This window comes from Delphinapterus leucas, chromosome 2 (genome assembly GCF_059928025.1).
Source record: "Delphinapterus leucas isolate spDelLeu-1000000601 "Yukka" chromosome 2, BTC_Dleu_Yukka2, whole genome shotgun sequence".
Lineage (NCBI taxonomy): Eukaryota > Metazoa > Chordata > Mammalia > Artiodactyla > Monodontidae > Delphinapterus > Delphinapterus leucas.
The window spans coordinates 32,729,029-32,748,707 of record NC_143130.1 but is presented as its reverse complement, the minus strand read 5'-3'; the positions used below and the strand labels follow the sequence as shown (position 1 = coordinate 32,748,707).

Sequence of the window (19,679 nt, the reverse complement as noted above, 5' to 3'; positions counted from 1 at the left end):
CTTAAAAAACTAAAAATAGAATTACCATATAACCCAGCAATCCTACTACTGGGAATATACCCAGAGTAAACCATAATTCAAAAAGACATAAGCCCATTGTTCACTGCAGCACTATTTACAATAGCCGGGGCATGGAAGCAACCTAAATGCCCATTGACAGACGAATGGATAAACAAGATGTGGTACATATATACAATGGAATATTACTCAGCCATAAAAAGGAACAAAACTGGGTCCTTTGTAGAGACTTGGATGGACCTAAAGACTGTCATACAGAGTGAAGTAAGTCAGAAAGAGAAAAACAAATATCGTATATTAATGCATATATGTGGAATCTAGAAAAATGGTACAGGTGAACCGGTTTGCAAGGCAGCAATAGAGACACAGATGTAGAGAACAAACGTATGGACACCAAGGGTGGAAAGCGGTGGTGGTGGTGGTGGTGGTGGGATGAATTGGGAGATTGGGATTGACATGTATACACTAATATGTATAAAACAGATAATAAGAAAAAATAATTGACTATCATGTACTTGACCATAAAAGCCAAGATTCTGAGAACAAAAAAGTTAAAGAGAACCTATATAAAATAGGTAGAGGATTAACTGATGCAGTCTTTTGGGAAAACACTATTTTCAGTAATAATTTGTTACTGTTTATAATAAAAGTGCAACTACTGATTAAAAAAAAAAGTACAGGGGCAGGGAGTGTGTAAAAATGGTGAGGAGAGCGGAGGCGACAAGAAAAGGAATGGTAGTTAAGAAAGCATGTTTCCAGCGAGCACTGTCTTTGGTCAGAAGTGGAGCCAGGGCCACCATTTGGTTCCACCTACTTGCTGCTTCAGTTCCATTCCCTCCATTTCTCAGTCCTCAGGAAAAACATGTAGGTACATGACTGTAGAGAGGGGCATGCACTGACCACTGCACTCATGCGTTCAATTATTCATTGAGCACCTACTGTGTACCTAGTCTCTGCTCTCAAAGAAGGCTGTCTGGGGATGGAGACCAGTAAACCAACCAGACAGGAGGATGGGATGGATACGACATGTGAAGACTGTGGGACCTGAGAATGCAGAAGATGGGCATCTGGCCCAGGCCACCAGGAGAGGCCTGGGCAGGAAGTGACATGCAGAGAGGACCTAGAAGAACAGTGGGTACTCAAGCCTGTCCAATCAACAAGGACGCGTGACAGAGATTCATCTGCACAGCAACTGACCTTGCTTGTTCCTTAAACCCTTTCACTGGTTCCTGGCCCTCCTGAGTCACGTCAGATGCAGAGGCTCTCTCAGGACATGTACACAGGTCCCATGCACTTCCTCAACCAGTGCTCTTCCTCTCTCTCTTTACATCGAGGCTACACAGACACTCCACCTCTTGCACTCCACTCAACCTGCTGGGTCTTTGGCCTTCAGAACTGTTTCCAATGAAGAATGAAGAATGTCGCTCTTCGACAACTGAGTGAATGCAGATTGGTGCCTTTGCTGTGCCAGCCTCTGCTCTAGGTATAAATTATCTTCATTTTTTTCATCATAAACTCAGCCCATTTTTAACCACCACCTTTAACTAATGCTTTTGTCCTTAATGGACAATAAGGGGGATAAAATTGTATAACAGCTACAAACTAAGTACACAGGAAGCACACCAAAATTTAATTAGAAAAACAAAGGCAATGACTCTTCACCATGAAACGAGCTAGTGAGACACTCTTGAAACATGTGATAGAGAAATTACATGAGTTAAACAAAAAGCGTTTAGAGCAGTGTCTGGTTCAAAGGAAGTGCTGGATAAATGCTGACTGCTGCTAGGATCACGGCTGTTGAGGTTTCACTGTGCGTCTTGGAGGAGGCCACAGTTAAGTACCAGTGTGCTAGCTATTGCTACTATTATGCATTTTCTAGAACTTCATACAAATGTATTGTAACATCAGTCTCTTATGCCAGGCTTCCTTCTATCGGTATGATGCTTTGAGATTCACCCACGGCACCTCTGCAGTTCTTTATTGCATCTTGCCTGTTCTTAGCCCTTGGCTCCTCCACATAAATTCTACAATCAGTTTAAGTCCCACAAAGGACCCTGTGGGGACTTTTATTAGAATTAAATATAAATTAAGAGAGCTGATATCTCTGCAGGATCCATTATCACAGGGTATCTATTCATTTTGGCATTAATGTCTTCCATATAAAGTTTCACAATTTTTACCATGGAAGTCTGGCCCATCTTTTGTTTGATTTTTCATCAGGTTCCTCATAAAGTTTATTGCTACTGTACATAAAAATTTAAATTACATTCTTACATGTTGCCAGTGTATAGAAATATTATTTTTTGTCTGTTCATATTATATCCAGACATTATGCTAAATCCTCATTATTTCTAGCAATTAATCTATAGATTAGTTGGGGGTTTCTCTGTAGATAATGCCCTGTAGTTTTCCTTTCTCATCACTGTCCTTTTCCGTTACTGACACAGGCCTCTGTCCTAGAATGAACGTGAACACAGAAGGCTTTTTTCTCTTTCCATTCTCTGAAATTGTTTGTTTAGAATCAAACTGGTTCATTTCTTGAACACTGGGTGTAACGTAATATAAAAACCTTCAGAGCCTGGTATATTTTTTGTGAGAAGATTTTTAGCTACTGTTTCCATTTATTTATTGGTCATAGGATTACTTAAGGTTTCCATTTTTTCTTAAGTTTTTAAACTAGGAATTTATCCATTTAATTAAGTTTTCAAATTTATCGTCACATGGTTATTCACAGTATTCCAATTATCTTTTTCCTTCTTGGGTATCTGTAGTAATGTCCCATTTTAAATTCCTTATATCATTTATTTCTGTTTTCTCTCTGCTTTATCATTCTCACTGGAGGTTTTTCAATGTTATTTGTATATTCTAAGAATCATGTTTGTTGATCTTCTAAATTTAATCATTGTCCTTTATTTCTTTTTTTAATTAACAGGCTTTATTTATTTATTTATTTTTTTGCGGTACGCAGGCCTCTCACTGTTGTGGCCTCTCCCGTTGCGGAGCACAGGCTAAGGACGCGCAGGCTCAGCGGCCATGGCTCACGGGCCTAGCTGCTCCGCGGCATGTGGGATCTTCCCGGACCGGGGCACGAACCCGCGTCCCCTGCATCGGCAGGCGGACTCTCAACCACTGCGCCACCAAGGAAGCCCTAACAGACTTTATTTTTCGCAGTTATGAACAAAGCTGCTATAAACATTTGCATGCAGGTTTTTGTACGGATATACTTTCAACTTATTTGGGTAAATACCAAAGAGTGTAACTGCTGGATCATATTGTAAGAGTATGTTTAGCTTTTAAGAAACCACCAAGCTGTCTTCCTGAGTGGCTGCACCATTTTGCATTCTTGCTAACAATGAATAAGAGTTCCTGTTGCTCCACATCCTTGGCAGCATTTGGTTTTGCCAGCACTCTGGATTTTGGCCACTCTAACAGTAGTATCTTATTGTTTTAATTTGTGATTTCCTGATGATGTATGTTGAGTATATTTTCCTATGCTTACTTTTCATCTGTGTACCTTCTTTGGTGTGGTATCTACTTAGACCTTTTGCCCACTTCTTAACTGGGTTGCTTGTTTTCTTACTCTTGACTTTAAGAGTTCTTTGTATATTTTAGATACCAGTCCCTTATCAGATATGTGTTTTGCAAAGCTTTTTCTCCTAATCTGTGGTTTGTTTCTCATTCTCTTAACTATGTCTTTTTTAGAGCAGAAGTTTCTTTTTTTTTTTTTGCGGTACGCAGGCCTCTCACCACTGTGGCCTCTCCCGTTGCGGAGCACAGGCTCCAGACACGCAGGCTCAGCGGCCATGGCCCACGGGCCCAGCCACTCCGCAGCACGTGGGATCCTCCCAGACTGGGGCACGAACCCGCGTCCCCTGCATCGGCAGGCGGACTCTCAGCCACTGCGCCACCAGGGAAGCCCAGAAGTTTCTAACTTTAATGAAGTTCAACTTACCAATATTTCTTCCATGGACTGCGCTTTTGATGTTGTATCAGAAAGTCATCACCAAACCCTAGGTAACCTATATTATCTTCCAGGAATTTTATAGCTTTTTGTTTTACATTTATGTCTATAATCCATTTTGAGTTAATTTTTGTGAAAGCTGTAAGATCTGTATCTAGGTTCATTTTTAACATGTCAAAGTCCAGTTGTTCCAGTGCTATGTGTTGAAAAGATTGTCACATATTGGTTAACTGTATTTATGTTGGTCTATTTCTGGACTGTCTAAAATATGATCCATTGACTTACATGTCTTTTCTTTCACCAATACCTCACAGTCTTGACTATTACTAGTTTATAGCAGGTCTTGAAGTCAAGTGGTATCAGTCCTCTGACTTTGTTCTTCTATAACATGCTGGCTATTTTGGGTCTTTTACCTTTTCATATCAACTTTAAAATCAGTTTGTTGATATTCACAATACAATTTGCTGGGATTTTGACTGGGATTGTCCTGAATTTATAGATCAAATTGGGAAGACCCAACATCTTGAAAATATTGAGTCTTCCTATCCATTTATTTAGATCTTATGATTTATTTAATCACTTTTATAGTTTCCTTCATATAGGTTTTGCACATTTTTTAGAGCTCTACCTAAGTATTTCATGTTTTTGGTGCTAATGTAAACAACATTGTTTTGGTTTTTTGTTTGGTTTTTTATTGAAGCATAGTTGATTTATAATGTTGCATTAGTTTCCAGTGTACAGCAAAGTGATTCAGATATAAGTATGTGTGTATTCTTTTTCACATTCTTTTCCATTATGGTTTATTACAGAATACTGAATATAGTTCCTTGTGCTATACAGTAGGACCTTGCTGTTTATCCATTCTCTATATAATACTTTGCATCTGCTAATCCCAAACTCCCAATCCATCCTCCCCCACCCCACCTCCCCCTGGGCAACCACAAATCTGCTCTCTATGTCTGTTTCATAGGTAAGTTCATTTGTGTCCTATTTTAGAATCCATGTATAAGTGATACCATATGGTATTTGTCTTTCTCTTTATGACTTTGCTTAGTATGATAATCTCTAGGTCCATCCATGTAGCTGCAAATGACAGTATTTCTTTTTTTACGGCTGAGTAGTATTCCATTGTATATATGTACCACATCTTCTTTATCCATTCATCTGTTGACGGACATTTAGGTTGTTTCCATGTCTTGGCTATTGTAAATAGTGCTGCTATGAACATAGGGGTGGTGCATGTATTCTTTTGAATTATAGTTTAATGACCTTGTGTTTTTAATTTCAAATTTCAATTGTTTATTGCTGGTATATAAGGAAGTGGCTTTTTAAAAAATAAATTTATTTTTGGCAGCACTGGGTCTTCGTTGCTGCGTGCGGGCTTTCTCTAGTTGCGGTGAGCGGGGGCTACCCTTTGTTGTGCATGGGCTTCTCATTGCATGGCTTCTCTTGTTGCGGAGCACAGCATCTAGGTGCGCAGGCTTCAGTAGTTATGGCTCGCAGGCTCTAGAGCGCAGGCTCAGTAGTTGTGGCACACGGGTTTATTTGCTCCGTAGCATGTGGGATCTTCCTGGACCAGGGATCAAACCCGTGTCCCCTGCATTGGCAGGCGGTTTCTTAACCACTGCGCCACCAAGGAAGTCCCTAGAAAGTGGCTTTTTTAATAGTAACCTTATATTCCACAACCTTGCTATAATCACTTATTAGTTCCAGATTTTTTCTTGATCCTTTGGGATTTTCTACATAGACAATCACATCACCCCCAGTATGTATACTTTTAATTTCCTTTACTTGTCCTATTGCATTAGCCAAGACTTTCAGTATGATGTTGAAAAGTAATGATGAGAGGGGACATCTTTGCCATGCTCTTGATCTTAGTGGGAAATCTCACCACTAAATATTATGTAAACTGTAGGTTTTTTTCATAGATGTTCTTTATCAAATTGAGGATATTCTCCCTTACTCCTAGTTCGCTGAGAATTTTTGTCAAAAATGGGTATTGGATTTTGTGAAATGCTTTTTCTGCATCTATTGACAGGGTCATGTGTTTTTTTTTTCTTTAGCCTGTTGATACGATAGATTACATTAACTGATTTTCAAATGTTAAACCAGCCTTGCATACCTGGAATAAATCCCACTTGGATGTGTTGCATAATTATTTCCATCCATTACTGGATTTGACTTGCTAATATTTTGTTGAGGAATTTTACATCTATGTTCATGAGAGGTACTAGTCCGTAGATTTTCTTTCTTGTAATGTCTTTGTTTAGTTTTGGTATTAGATTAATGCTTGCCACATAGAACGAATTAGGAAGTATTTCCCTCTACTTTTATCTGCAGAAAGAGGATACAGAAAATAGGTATAATTTCTTCCATAAATGTTTGGTAGGTTCACCAGTGAACCTGTCTGGCCTGGTGTTTTGGAAGGTTAGCATTGTTTCAGTGTTTTTAATAGACACAGGCCTATTCAGATCACCTACTTCTTCTTGGGTAAGTTTTGGCCAATTGTGTCTTTCAAGGAATGGGTCATTTTCATCTAGGTTTTCAAATCTGTAGGCACAGAGTTGTTTGTAATACTCCCTTATTATCCTTTTATTGTCTATGGGATAAATAGTGATGGTCACTTTTTCATTTCTGATACTAGTAATTTGTGTGTTCTCTATTTTTTTCTTAAACTGGCTAGAAGATTATCAATTTTATTGATCTTTGCAAAGAACCAGATTTAGGCTTGATTTTTTCTTTTGATTTCTCATTTTCAATTTCATTATTTCTCCTTTTATTTATTTCCTTCTTCTTTGGATTAACTTTGCTCCTTTTCTTAGTTTCCTAAGGTTGAAGCTTAGATTACTGTTTTTAGATCCATCTTTTCTACTATACACATTCAAGGCTATACATATGCCTCTAAGCACTGCTTTGCTACATCCCACAAATTTTGATCCCTGTATTTTCATTTTTTCAGTTCAAAATATTTTTTAAATTTTGCTTAGATTTCTTCTTTGACCCGTGTGTTTTGCAGAAGTGTGCTATTTAATCTCCAAGTATGTGCAGGTTTTCCAGCTACCTTTCTGTTACTGATTTCTAGTTTAATTCCACTGTGGTCTGAGAGCATACTTTGTTCGATTCCTACTGCTTTCATTGTTACAAGGTGTTTTATGGTCCCGAATGTGTTCTATCTTGGTGTATTTAGCTTGAGAGTGTGTATTCTGCTGTTGTTGGATGCAGTAATCTATAACTGTCAGTTAAATACAGTTGACCGATGTCCTTGCTGGATTTGTCAATTACTGACAGAGATGTTAAAGTCTCCCACTGTACCAGTGGATTTGTGCATTTATTCTTGCTGTTTCACTGGCTCTTGTCCCACATGTTTCGATGTTTTGTTGTTGGGCAGGGCGTGTACACATTAAGGGTTGTTGTATCTTCTTAAAGAACTGACCCCTTTTTCATTACATAATGTTCCTCTTCATCTCTGATAACTTTCATTGTTCTGAAGTTGGCACCACATGAAATTAATATAGCTACTCATGGTTTCAGATTAGTGTTAGTACTGTGTATCTGTCTCCATCCATGTCTTTATATTTAAAGGGGGTTTCCTGTAGACAGCATATAGTGGGCTATGCTTTCGACCCACTGACAGTCTCCATCTTTTCATTGGTGCACTTAGACCACTTACATTCAAAGTGATTACTGATATATTTGGATTACTATTTACCCATGTTTGTTACTGTTTTCTGTTTGTTGCATTTGTTCTTTGTTTCTTTGTCTTCCACTCTTTTTCTGTCTTTTCTAGTTTTAATTGAGCATTTTATACAATCCCATTTTTTCTTCTCTCTTGGCATATCAATTATACTTGATTTTTAAACCGTTCTTAGTGGTTGTCCTTAAGTTCACAATATACATTCACAATTAATCCAAGTCCACTTTCAAATAACACTATACCACCTCAAGGGTAGTATGAATACCGTATAACAGAGTATTCCCAATTCCTCCCTCCTATAACACTGCTGTCATTCATTCATTAATCCACAGGCTATAATCACCCAATACATTGTTTCTATTATTACTTTGAAAAAATGTTTATCTGTAAGATCAATTAAGAATACGAAAACCAAAAGATTTTATTTTATCACCTATTCCTTCTCCAACATTCTTCCTTTATGTAGATCTGAGTTTCTGACCTATCTACCTTCAGTCTATCAATCAGTTCATTCTTCATTTCAGCTACAGTGTTTTTGATTTCTAGCACTGTCTTTAGCCTTTCTCTCAGAGTTTCCATTATCCATCCCCGATTCTGGGGCAGCAGTTTGCCCAGTGACCTCAGTTCTTTTCTTTTCTTTTTTTTCGGTAAGCGGGCCTCTCACTGTTGTGGCCTCTCCCGTTGCGGAGCACAGGCTCCGGACGTGCAGGCTCAGTGGCCATGGCTCACGGGCCCAGCTGCTCCGCAGCATGTGGGATCCTCCCGGACCGGGGCACGAACCCGCGTCCCTTGCATCAGCAGGCGGACTCTCAACCACTGCGCCACCAGGGAAGCCTGACCTCAGTTCTTTGATGGTTCAAAGAAGGGTTGCTGATTTTCCATTTGTAAAGCTTTTTCTGGTGAGGATGTGTATGATGACTTCTGTGCTTCTACTACAGGCCAGGGTGGAAACCAAGTCTATATCCTCTATTCCATTTTATTCTCTTCATTGTTTTCTCATTTCTTCTTTTTGGGAACTCATTCAATTTTCCTTTTCTAACTTCTAAAGTTAAATCCTATTTCTTCAATTTCTAGGATCTCTTCTTACCTAATGTAAGCAGTTTTAATTTTGTAACTATTGTATCAATTTCTTTCTAAGTACTATTTTGGTACATCCCACAAATTGATTCACGTTTTTTACCTGAAATACAACATCCTCTTAACATGTCCCTCTTCAACCAGGAACCCATCCCAACCCAACTAGCTATACATTCCTGCTACACTGATATTTCTAAAATGCAAATCTGACTGTGTCATTTTCTGTTTAAATTACTAGGCACAGCTATCAAGCTTGATTAGTTTTGGATGAACAGGCCTTTAAAAATTGTCTTCTGCTGCTATACTACCAAGCTACAGTAATCAAGACAGTATGGTACTGGCACAAAAACAGAAATATAGATCAATGCAACAGGATAGAAAGCCCAGAGATAAACCCACGCACCTATGGTCACCTTATCTTTGGTAAAGGAGGCAAGAATATACAATGGAGAAAAGACAGCCTCTTCAATAAGTGGTGCTGGGAAAACTGGACAGCTACATGTAAAAGAATGAAATTAGAACATTCCCTAACACCATACACAAAAATAAACTCAAAATGGATTAAAGACCTAAATGTAAGGCCAGACACTATAAAACTCTTAGAGGAAAACATAGGCAGAACAAACACTCCCTGACATACATCACAACAAGATCCTTTTTGACCCACCTCCTAGAGAAATGGAAATAAAAACAAAAATAAACAAATGGGACCTAATGAAACTTAAAAGCTTTTGCACAGCAAAGGAAAACCATAAACCAGACAAAAAGACAGGCTTCAGAATGGGAGAAAATATTTGCAAACGAAGTAACTGACAAAGGATTCATCTCCAAAATTTACAAGCAGCTCATGCAGCTCAATATCAAAAAAACAAACAACCCAAACCAAAAATTGGCAGAAGACCTAAATAGACATTTCTCCAAAGAAGATATACAGATTGCCAACAAACACATGAAAGAATGCTCAACATCACTAATCATCAGAGAAATGCAAATCAAAAGTACAATGAGGTATCACCTCACACCGGTCAGAATGGCCATCATCAAAAAATCTACAAACAATAAATGCTGGAAAGGGTGTGGAGAAAAGAGAACCCTCATACACTGCTGGTGGGAATGTAAATTGATACAGCCACTATGGAGAACTGTATGGAGTTTCCTTAAAAAACTAAAAATAGAACTACCATATGACCCAGAAATCCCACTACTGGGCATATACCCTGAGAAAACAATAATTCAAAAAGATTCATGTACCACGATGTTCACTGCAGCTCTATTTATAATAGCCAGGACATGGAAGCAACCTACGTGTCCATTGACAGATGAATGGATAAAGAAGGTGTGGCACATATATACAATGGAATATTACTCAGCCATAAAAAGAAATGAAATTGAGTTATTTGTAGTGAGGGGGATGGACCTAGAGTCTGTCATACAGGGTGAAGTCAGACAGAAAGAGAAAAACAAATACCGTACGCTAACACATATATATGGAATCTAAAAAAGAATAAAAAATAAAAATGGTTCTGAAGAACCTAGGGGCAGGACAGGAATAAAGACACAGATGTAGAGAATGGACTTGAGGACACGGGGCAGGGGGGAAGGGTAAGCTGGGATGAAGCGAGAGAGTGGCATAGACATATATACACTACCAAATGTAAAGTAGATAGCTAGTGGGAAGCAGCCGCATAGCACAGGGAGATCAGCTCAGTGCTTTGTGACCACCTAGAGGGGTGGGATAGGGAGGGTGGGAGGGAGACGCAGGAGGGAGGAGATATGGGGATATATGTATATGATAGCTAACTCACTTTGTTATAAAGCAGAAACTAACACACCACTGTAAAGCAATTATTTTCCAATAAAGATGTTTAAAAAAAAAGAACAAAAAAAAGAACCCTCTTCAGCTGCATCTTCTGCCTTCTCCATTCTTACACAACCTTGGGCCTAGTACAGCATTACGAAAGAGAACTTTCTGCTGTGGTGATGATTTTCCGTATCTGCACTGCGCAGTATAGTAGCCACATGCCTTAAAATGTGGCTGGTAAAGCACAAAAACAGAATTTTAAATTTTATTTAATTTTATTAATTTAAATTTAAAAGGTCCCTTGTGGATACTGACCACCATGCTGGGTGGTACAGCTCTGCACAGACGGAGCCTGTCCTTCACTGGGAATATTTAGTTTAGTATGCAGTCTGATTTAAGTCTTCTCTTTTACTCTAAGTAAGAAAATGTTATTTCCTGATTTTTACTAAAATAAATTAACTAATGAAACATTTAGTTGTTCAGAGAGAACACAGGTCATCACAGAACTAGGAACCACATTAAAATGAGTAAATCTTGTCAAGTTTACTAGAGAAAGAGAAAACTTCTCAATCTAGAAAATTAAACTTCAGCGTCAAGGAAGAACTCACTATAGGGTAAATAAACTCTGGAAGCAAACATGTTTTCTGTATTTTTGCCTCGCGTGTAGTCCACAGCAGAATGCTCAGTACACAAACCTATTTGCATGTTTGTGAATGAATGAATACTAGGATAAAGTCCTTAGTCCCGGAAGCTGATCATTGCTTGAATCAGACTTCATCAGCAGCATAAAATCAGTCTCAAGGATGGGTTCAGAGGTAGAAGTTTCTAGTTCACACTATCTCTCAATTTTCTATTAAAAAAATTCCATTTTTATAAGTCTCATAGCAATGGTTCTCAAACTCTTTGACCCAAAGAACACTTTAAACTCAAAAACTGCTGAAAACCTTTAAAAGTTTTACTTATGGGATTAATACTTTGATATTTACTGTGTTAGAAAGGAAATGGAAAAACTTTTTAAAACACAAGACTTCACAATCACAGATTCCACTGGCGGTCAGAATGATGATATCACCACATGTCAGGCAGCCTCTGGAAAAATCCATTGTACATTCATGAAAAAAGTGAGAATGAAAAAGGCAAGTAATGTGTTAGTGTTATTCTGAAAAGGGTTTGACCTCACAGACATCCCTGAAAGGGTCTTGAATCCCCCACGGGTCCCTGGATTCTGTTTTAGCTCCTCGTCCTAGAGGAAGACAGGGCTCCATGACATTCTACCAGGAATGAGCACAGGGTGGATCAGGACACCTCAGCACTGAGAAGGCAGCTGCTCTTGTCCATGTCTGCACACAAATTATGAGATGTAGTTTTTTTCAAACTGTTCCTAAGCCCATAAATAGACAAAACAATCATTTAAAACATATTAGGAAATCATGTTATATTTTAGTTTTAATATATTCTTCCTTGTCATAATCAGTCTTGGTTGGAATACAAACAACTCAAGTCTCAAGGTTTTCTTTTCCACGGTTTTTGTTTGAGGTAAAAAGGTGTTTAAAAAAACAGCTAGAATCTTTTAAAGCTCAAATTAGACTTTATCAAGTGAAAGTAATAAAGTGCCCAATATAGAGTTTGACATTTTCTAGGTATTCAGTAAATGCCTATTCATTCACTTTCCAAATCAAATTTTAGTTCCCAAAGAAAATTATTTAAAAAGAAGAGAGGTGCACACTATTTTAAAGAATTCTAGTAGGAGTTCATTACCATGTAAGGCCATGGGTTTAGAAATGAAATGAAAACATATAGCCAAGAGAGATTAAATCTGTGGCTATATGGTTGACTAGATCGACTGTTAATTAGGTCAATTGTCTAAAAGATAATAGAATTACTTCTTGGCTGATATATTTGGTCATTGAAGCAACCAAAGTAACTCCACTGCAAATTAAGTGGTCAAAGAATTTTAGAAAGCAAAATCTCCTGAAAGTCACAAAACTTTTTCTCTTAAATGTCTTAAATCTTCTGTGCTGGCTCAGGAGAAAATAAACCAGAAGATCCTGAAACATGGACACTGGTAACAGACTGAAACAAGCTTTTAAGATTTCATAACCACAGTTTAAAAAATATATGAGCATAAACTCCAAGAAGTACATCAGTGAAATGTCTAAATTAAGAAAACTGACTAGAGTATTTAAAAACAGGAAATAGCAGGTAACAACGTGGTGAATGAGACTACCAAATGAGCTCTGGGAATGACCCAAAGGCCCTCCTTAGCTTTCCTCTAGGGCGGATGACATCCTATACAAGGGGTGGTGCTCCATGTCAGTTATAGAAAACGAGAACCCAACTGAGCTTTCAAAAGCATATGGAAAGATCCTCTGGGTATGTTTGCTCCTTATGTAAATTAAGCAGTCATTACTTATTCAAAATTGAAAGGAGTGTAAATTTAAAAAAAATTAAAACAGTATATACGGCATATTTTTCACATCTTACATGACACTTCAAGGAATGTCTACACCATTTTTCATGTATTCTCTACTTAGTAAGTGAATAGCTGAGGCGAATTCTACCATCTTTAACCTACAAATGAAAAACTTAATTTTCTAAAGGCAGACCCAGAGACCATCATCTATACAACTGTACAACCCAGACATCTTGGGATCAACCCCCAATCCCCTCTCTCACACATTCCTGCCTTAACTCAGTCTTCACGTCCTCAAGCTACTATCTTCTAAAGACATCTCAAGTCTCACTGGCACTGACTGATCTAAACAAATATCTCAGGTATTCAGGGTCTTTCCAAATACTCCACTTCTAATCCATATCTCCACAATGCCACCAAAGTACTCTTCAAACCCCACAACTACTCCAAACATGACTTTGCCTAAAATCTTCAAATGGTACCCTAGCATCTTCAGGATAAAGTCCAAATGCTTGAGCACATATACAAAATACCTTAAAATCTGGCCCCCCTACCTAATTTCTTGCTTTTCCCAAATGTGCTCTGCTCCCTTCATCACCCTTCTTTCCTTCAAAAACCATTAACTAGGCACTATTTTAGGTGCCTGGCATACACAAATGAACAAAGCAAAGATCCTTGCCCTGGTGGACCTTACATTCTTATGGTAGGTAGAGAGCTGACTGACAGATGGAGAGAGATGTGGGTAGACGGATGACAGACTGTAGGTAGATAAACAGATGGTGTATATAGATAGATTACTGGTAGATGATAGACAGCTAATAGATGGTTGACTGATACACAACTTGGTAGACAGACAGCTAACTAGGCAGACAGATGACTGGTACACGCAGCTAGGTAGGCAGATGACAGATTACTGGTACAGATAGTGAGATGACTGACAGATGGGTAGATGGACAGACAGATGACTGAGAGCATGCTAGGGGTAACAGATGCAGTCGATGCAAACAAATCAGGCTGGAAAGGGAAGGGACTGTGTATGAGATGGCATGGTGCTTTACCATTTTAATTGGGTGGTCAGAGAATGCCTCACAAAAACAGGGAACACTCAGGGAACCAGTGTGGCTGCAGAGGAGGGCGACGTGCAAGACGAGAGTGTGGAGTGACAGGAGGCCAGACCATGCACATGGTGGGTCACTGTTGCCACACGACTCTTACTCTGAGAGCAACAGGAGCTGCTGGAATTCTTGAGCAGAGGAGTGTCGGCAGCTAACGTGTGTTTAGAATTCAGGGCGCCGTTATGTTGAGGACAGCCTCTGAGGGCAACAGAGTGAAGGGAACCAGAAAGAAGCAGAGGAAGTGGGACGAGGGTGCCTGGAGAGACGCCCATAGGAAACGAAGTCGCAGGGACAGGAGCTGCTGGAATTCTCTGCAGCTTCCTCCAAACTGGGGAGGGTTCCGAGTCTGGAGTTCTAATGGGGAAGGACTAACGCAAACCGGAGCTTCCCCTGCCTCACGATGATGCTCACGAGAACTAAGTGATTTAAAGTAGGGCCTGAGGTAGGGGCTGGACAGGATGGGGTCTGGTTTCCTCTGCAGAGGGCTGTGCTGGCCATGTCCCTATGGACTGGTGACAATCAATCCCCTGACGTCGCCCTCCATTCTTCTCCTCAGGACCACCCCTCCATCGAGTCTTCCCCTCCGCCCACAAAGAGGGGTGGTAGTGTGCACAGGTGAGCGGAGACGCACCTGAGGCCCAGAGATCACCACCTCCTACTGTACTGTGTTCACCTCTCTCAGACTTTTACTTGGAAAGAAAAACAGTGACACCACCACCACCTGTCCTACTGATTTCCCAAAATAACTAGGAGGATTTGAACAAGACAATATACCTTATCAAAGGCCATATAAAGATTTTACGGTATATCATCCTCCACCCTCATCGTTAGGAAAGACATATAACGTAGGACATAGATTGTACTATGATTTAATTTCCATCTAAATTTTAAAAATTAACACAAAAAAATACAGGTTAGAAATGGACAGGAGATATAATCTTCTATCTGGTAAAAAGTCAGATTATAGGGTCAGACAAAGCTAGATTTGCATCCTAATTTGATGAGTTAGTTATCATTAACAATCACTGAACTTCAATTTTCTCATCTATAAAATGGAAATAAGAACTTGACCAGTTTCTCTGAGAACTAAAGATACGGATGATAGTAAACATGTGTCTACCTGTGTGTCTAAGTGCATGTCTACATATATATCTATGTGTATGTCTACATGTGGCTATCTACCTGTATGTCTCCTGTATGTGTTACTATGTGTGTGTATCTACCTGTGTGTGTCTATGTGTGATATATAAAATGAACAACACACTCAAGACAAAGGAAAAAATGGAAACATTCCATAGCAAGTCGACAGCACATATGTGTGTGCTACCCTCCTAATTATTTGAAAGGGGCCTTTGAGATGCCCGAATGAGTACAGTGTGCTCTTGGTATGTGCTAGGAGTTAAAATACCTGTGAAAAAACAGAAGGTGTATTTGGGAACAAACTCCTGCCCTCACTCCACCCCCACATACTGTCCCAGGCACCAGGCCTGAGCGGGCCAAGAAGGCAGGAGCAGCAGTGAAGCTGCACTGGGCTTCTTCCTAGTTTCTCAAGACCATTCTTCTTGCTTCCGCAGATGAAGATTTCTGATGCCATAAAATCTGTCTTACCCCTTCTTCCCTTCCAGAAAGGAGAGCAGGGCCAGGCAGTCAGGCACACAGCTCCTTAGTGGGAAGGGTGGTGGTTTATCTTGCAAGCCCCCATTAATGGAAAAATTCACAACGCTGAGAGGCTCACGGGGTTGACCCACCCACCTTGGTATGAACTGGCTGAGCTACTTCTCCTCTTGCAGTCTCAGCTTCCTCTTCTGCAACATGAAACAGTCATAAGTACTTCACCTTTCTGTTATAAAAACCAAGTGAGATAATGCCTTTGCAAGTACTTTGCAAAATATAAAGTGATATATAAATGTTATAATTTGGGTTGTCATCATGAGCAATCCACATGTACCCTGAACTGGTGTCCCAGCAACAACACTTACTGATAATTTTCTTTTAAAAAATTAGGGAAGCAGGTAAAAGCAACTTTAATCCAGATGTTGGGGGGAAAAAAACTTTTTTCAAAAAGTGAAACATTAATCACAATACAAGTTTCCTGATGCTCAATTAATGAAAGAAATTTAAGCCAGTCAAGCCCAGGTGATGACTGCAATAAAACGGAATTATGAAGATAGCATTCTTATACACAACATCATAAAACACAAAGGAAATAATAAACGGAGAACATACAAATTATTAAGAATCTTATTACTTTTTTGAAAATTGTACTTGAAAACAGAAATCACTGAGGTTAAAAGAGAAGGAAAAAATACTAGCAACCAAGATGATGAAAAGTAAAACCAAACTTTTAAACAGTAACACCTAAAAGAAATAAGCAAAATTTGGCTTATGAGAGGTTACTTTTTAAGTTCTTGTGAAATTCTAAATAATGGAAACTATCTTAAAAATATAAAAAGAGTTATTATTTACTGAATTTTAATGTGTACCCTAGAGGGTATATTTGTGTCTGAGATAAGATGGCATCTGTGGGCCACATGACCAACCACAGGGACATCCAAACTCACTGCCTCATACTCACACAGCTTCTGCAGACATGTGCCCACTCGTTCATTTCACCATCACCCACATTACAGACCCCACACCTGGTGCCTTACCCGACCGATAGCGCTCATCTCGTGACCCTGAGGACCTTCGGCGGTGATAGCGAGAGGCGGAGGAAGGAGTAACTGGAGCCCGGCGCTCTGGAGGCAACGCTTGATCCACTCCTGGGTTAATGAGGAAAACAGAAAAATAAGGAGAGGTTTACTGGCAGCTGGAGTTAACTTATTTGGCAAAACAAATCATTTGGTAGAATAAATCTCTGACTCTCTGCTTTCCCACAGCCAAGCTGAAGCACACAGGGGAGTGGGCATGGAGGGCTGGGACATCCTGGACAATGAACAGGAAAGGAAGAAGTATCCGGGGTAGGGCACGACTAAGGGCCCCGACACTACAGCCTTCAGAAACACCGGTCCAGGCTCCTTCACGTCACAAATGCCTGTTATGTCATGTGCCGTGATGCAGAGTAAGCTACAAGCAATAATTCTTTAAATTACATTTATCATTAAATTAAAAGCAACTGCAAATAAGTCTTAAAGGATATTTTAATAATATAATCCAGGTAACTAGGATGGAGCATAAACTTTCATCTTTGTTCATTCAAAATTTCAAACTCTCTGCAATCTGACTCCATTTGATGCTAAACAACTGAACAAGTTGTATTTCAATATGGCTTTGAAGAATTACCAAAACTGTTTACATGGTCAGATAAAAATGATTCAATGATACTGGCCAAAAGCTGATCTAACTCTAACAATCTTGATAACTATTCAGAACTAGAGTAGTCAGAGGCACAATTTAGATAAAACTAGGTACTACGGGAAAGATGTAATCACTACAGTTCAGAAATAAAGTAATTCTGAGCCCTGAGTATTAAAGATTAATTGTTGCTTCTTCAGAAAAGGGTTAGTAATGCTCAGTAGAAAGTAAACCAGAAAGAGCAATTTTAGCAAAAAACTGTCTGGTCCCTGGTTTTCTGTGATGGCTCCATGAGAGTTAGCTATTCATCCCTGAGATTTAATATCCCTCCTATGCTGGTGATTTCTGAACCTCACTTTTTAATGGAATGTTTGTGGGCCCTACATATTACGTTTGCTATGTTAGAACTGTACAAAAGACACCTGCACTGCAGACCTGGGTTAGGTTCCACGGTTTTTCATCTAGCAAGCGTATTAACATTGCTAATTAACAGTCCTTGTCACTGAACTGTTCACAGCTCCAAGTCTCCTCCAGCTATTGTCTCAAATCTTTTAAAAAATTACTTTGTATTTTTGTCAAACAGATGCACAGAATTTATGAAATCAAAGACTACTATTAAGTCTCAAAATGAAAACAGTAGTTACCTGGTATTTACATTCATATTGAACCTTAGAATTCTAAACAAAATTATTTGTAAATTTAAAAATTTTTAATTTGTATAAATATATTTATTTGAAAATTATTTATATTCATTGCCTTTCCTGTCAATTATTGCCAAGAAGTTAAATTATTAAATGTCATTCTGATGCTATAATCTTTATGTAAAATCTGTTTATTTTTTTCTTTTCTCCTGTGTCAACTTTTATAACTTCTTCTTTAATCCCACTGAAGGAGGTGCAAGCAAGCGTTTCTTCCCATGGCAGGGGCATCACCAGATCTGCTTCCAGTAGGTCTTTTACCTGGGCTGTTCCATTTACCCAAAGAAGAGACGTCCGGTCTCCCGTATTGTGACTAAACACAGTGTTCACAGTGTTTAGCTGGAGCTATTCTCACTCTCCAGCAAATGCGCTCTGATTCAGGGCCTCTGGGTGCAGTACTGCCAGGTGTCCCCAACTCCAGAGGCTCTTGGTTCCCTTTCTCCAGAGAGCAATTATCTCTGGGGGAACGGGGAGGATGTGGATCGCCTGTTCCCTAGATGCCACGCCTACCCCCACCCCACGCCGTGGTTTCGTCAGCACCTTCATCTGCTGCCTTCCTCCCCTTGGCTAAATAAGGTGCCTCTAATCATCTACCTTATATAGCTTAAAAACACATCACTATTTCTCCCATTCTCTTGTCCTGGGGATTTATACTTCATCCATTTACTGACATCGTAGTGCAGCTCTGGGAAGAAGCAGAGCTAAATGTACACCTTGGAGCTGCTGAGGTTAAACAGTGCCTGATACACACACACACATCTAGCTTTCAATCTCAGTAGTTACCCATCTAGTTCTTTCAAATATGCTTTTTGGAATTAATTTCAACCTTGACCCCTTCCAGGTCCCTAGGTTGTCATATACTTCCTCTGGGAAGTGTAGTCATAGCACTTACAGACCAGCTATACAGAGTTGTAGGTTAGTTCTCACCAGTTGCAGTCCCTACACATCTGTCTTCAGAAAGCTAAGTCTGCATACAAGCACTGTGAACATTTACTCTCATAGGCTGAAAAATAGAGTTTACAACCCAAGTTTTAAAAAGAAATGAATAAATTAGACAAAAGGAGAATAGCTTCAACAGGTCACTAGCAATAGGACATTAAAAGAGACTAAAATGTAAGTGTGCATATTTCAATCATTACTTTTTATCTGACCTCACTGTAAATGAAATTTGAGGTAGCTTAAAGGTACCTCAGTCACATATGCAACTCCAAATTAGAATGACCTGGTACCACAAGAGAAGCCGGGGTAGCATAACCCATGGCCCATGACCCACAGTAAGAGGAGCTGACCACATGCTGCTGCTGGGATGGGCTCCCTGCTGGTAAGGCTAACCACGAATAATTAGTAAAACACATAATTACAACACAGTACTCAGCACTGCTGAGGTCTCACATTCAGGCACGGGTGAAAATTAGCTCAAAGGAAAGCCACAAGGTGACCAGTGTGTCTATGACACAAGGTGAGGCATCCCAAGGAAGGTGGGGTAACTGTCCAGAAACACACAACGCAAGGGTGATAAAAAAATTCTCCTCAGGCAAAAATGAGACAGAGATCAAGACTGGATCTCTTCTCCAACAAACATCTATTAAGCACCACTAGCTTCAGATC

General features: G+C 39.4%; 1 protein-coding gene across 4 annotated transcripts in view; it reads right to left on the bottom strand.

Annotated features, from left to right (window-relative positions):
• Positions 1–19,679, bottom strand: part of DIP2C (DIP2 acetate--CoA ligase C (putative)) — a 363,448-nt gene that overhangs the window by 160,787 nt on the left and 182,982 nt on the right. For all 4 annotated transcript variants that reach the window (XR_016391944.1, XM_089906635.1, XM_022554535.3 and 1 more), the window contains one exon: positions 16,731–16,841. Coding sequence is in view for 3 of the 4 variants with exons in the window: in XM_089906635.1 (XP_089762761.1) it covers positions 16,731–16,841 (111 nt within the window). In the remaining variant the exon portion in view is untranslated. The remainder of the gene's footprint in view (positions 1–16,730; positions 16,842–19,679) is intronic.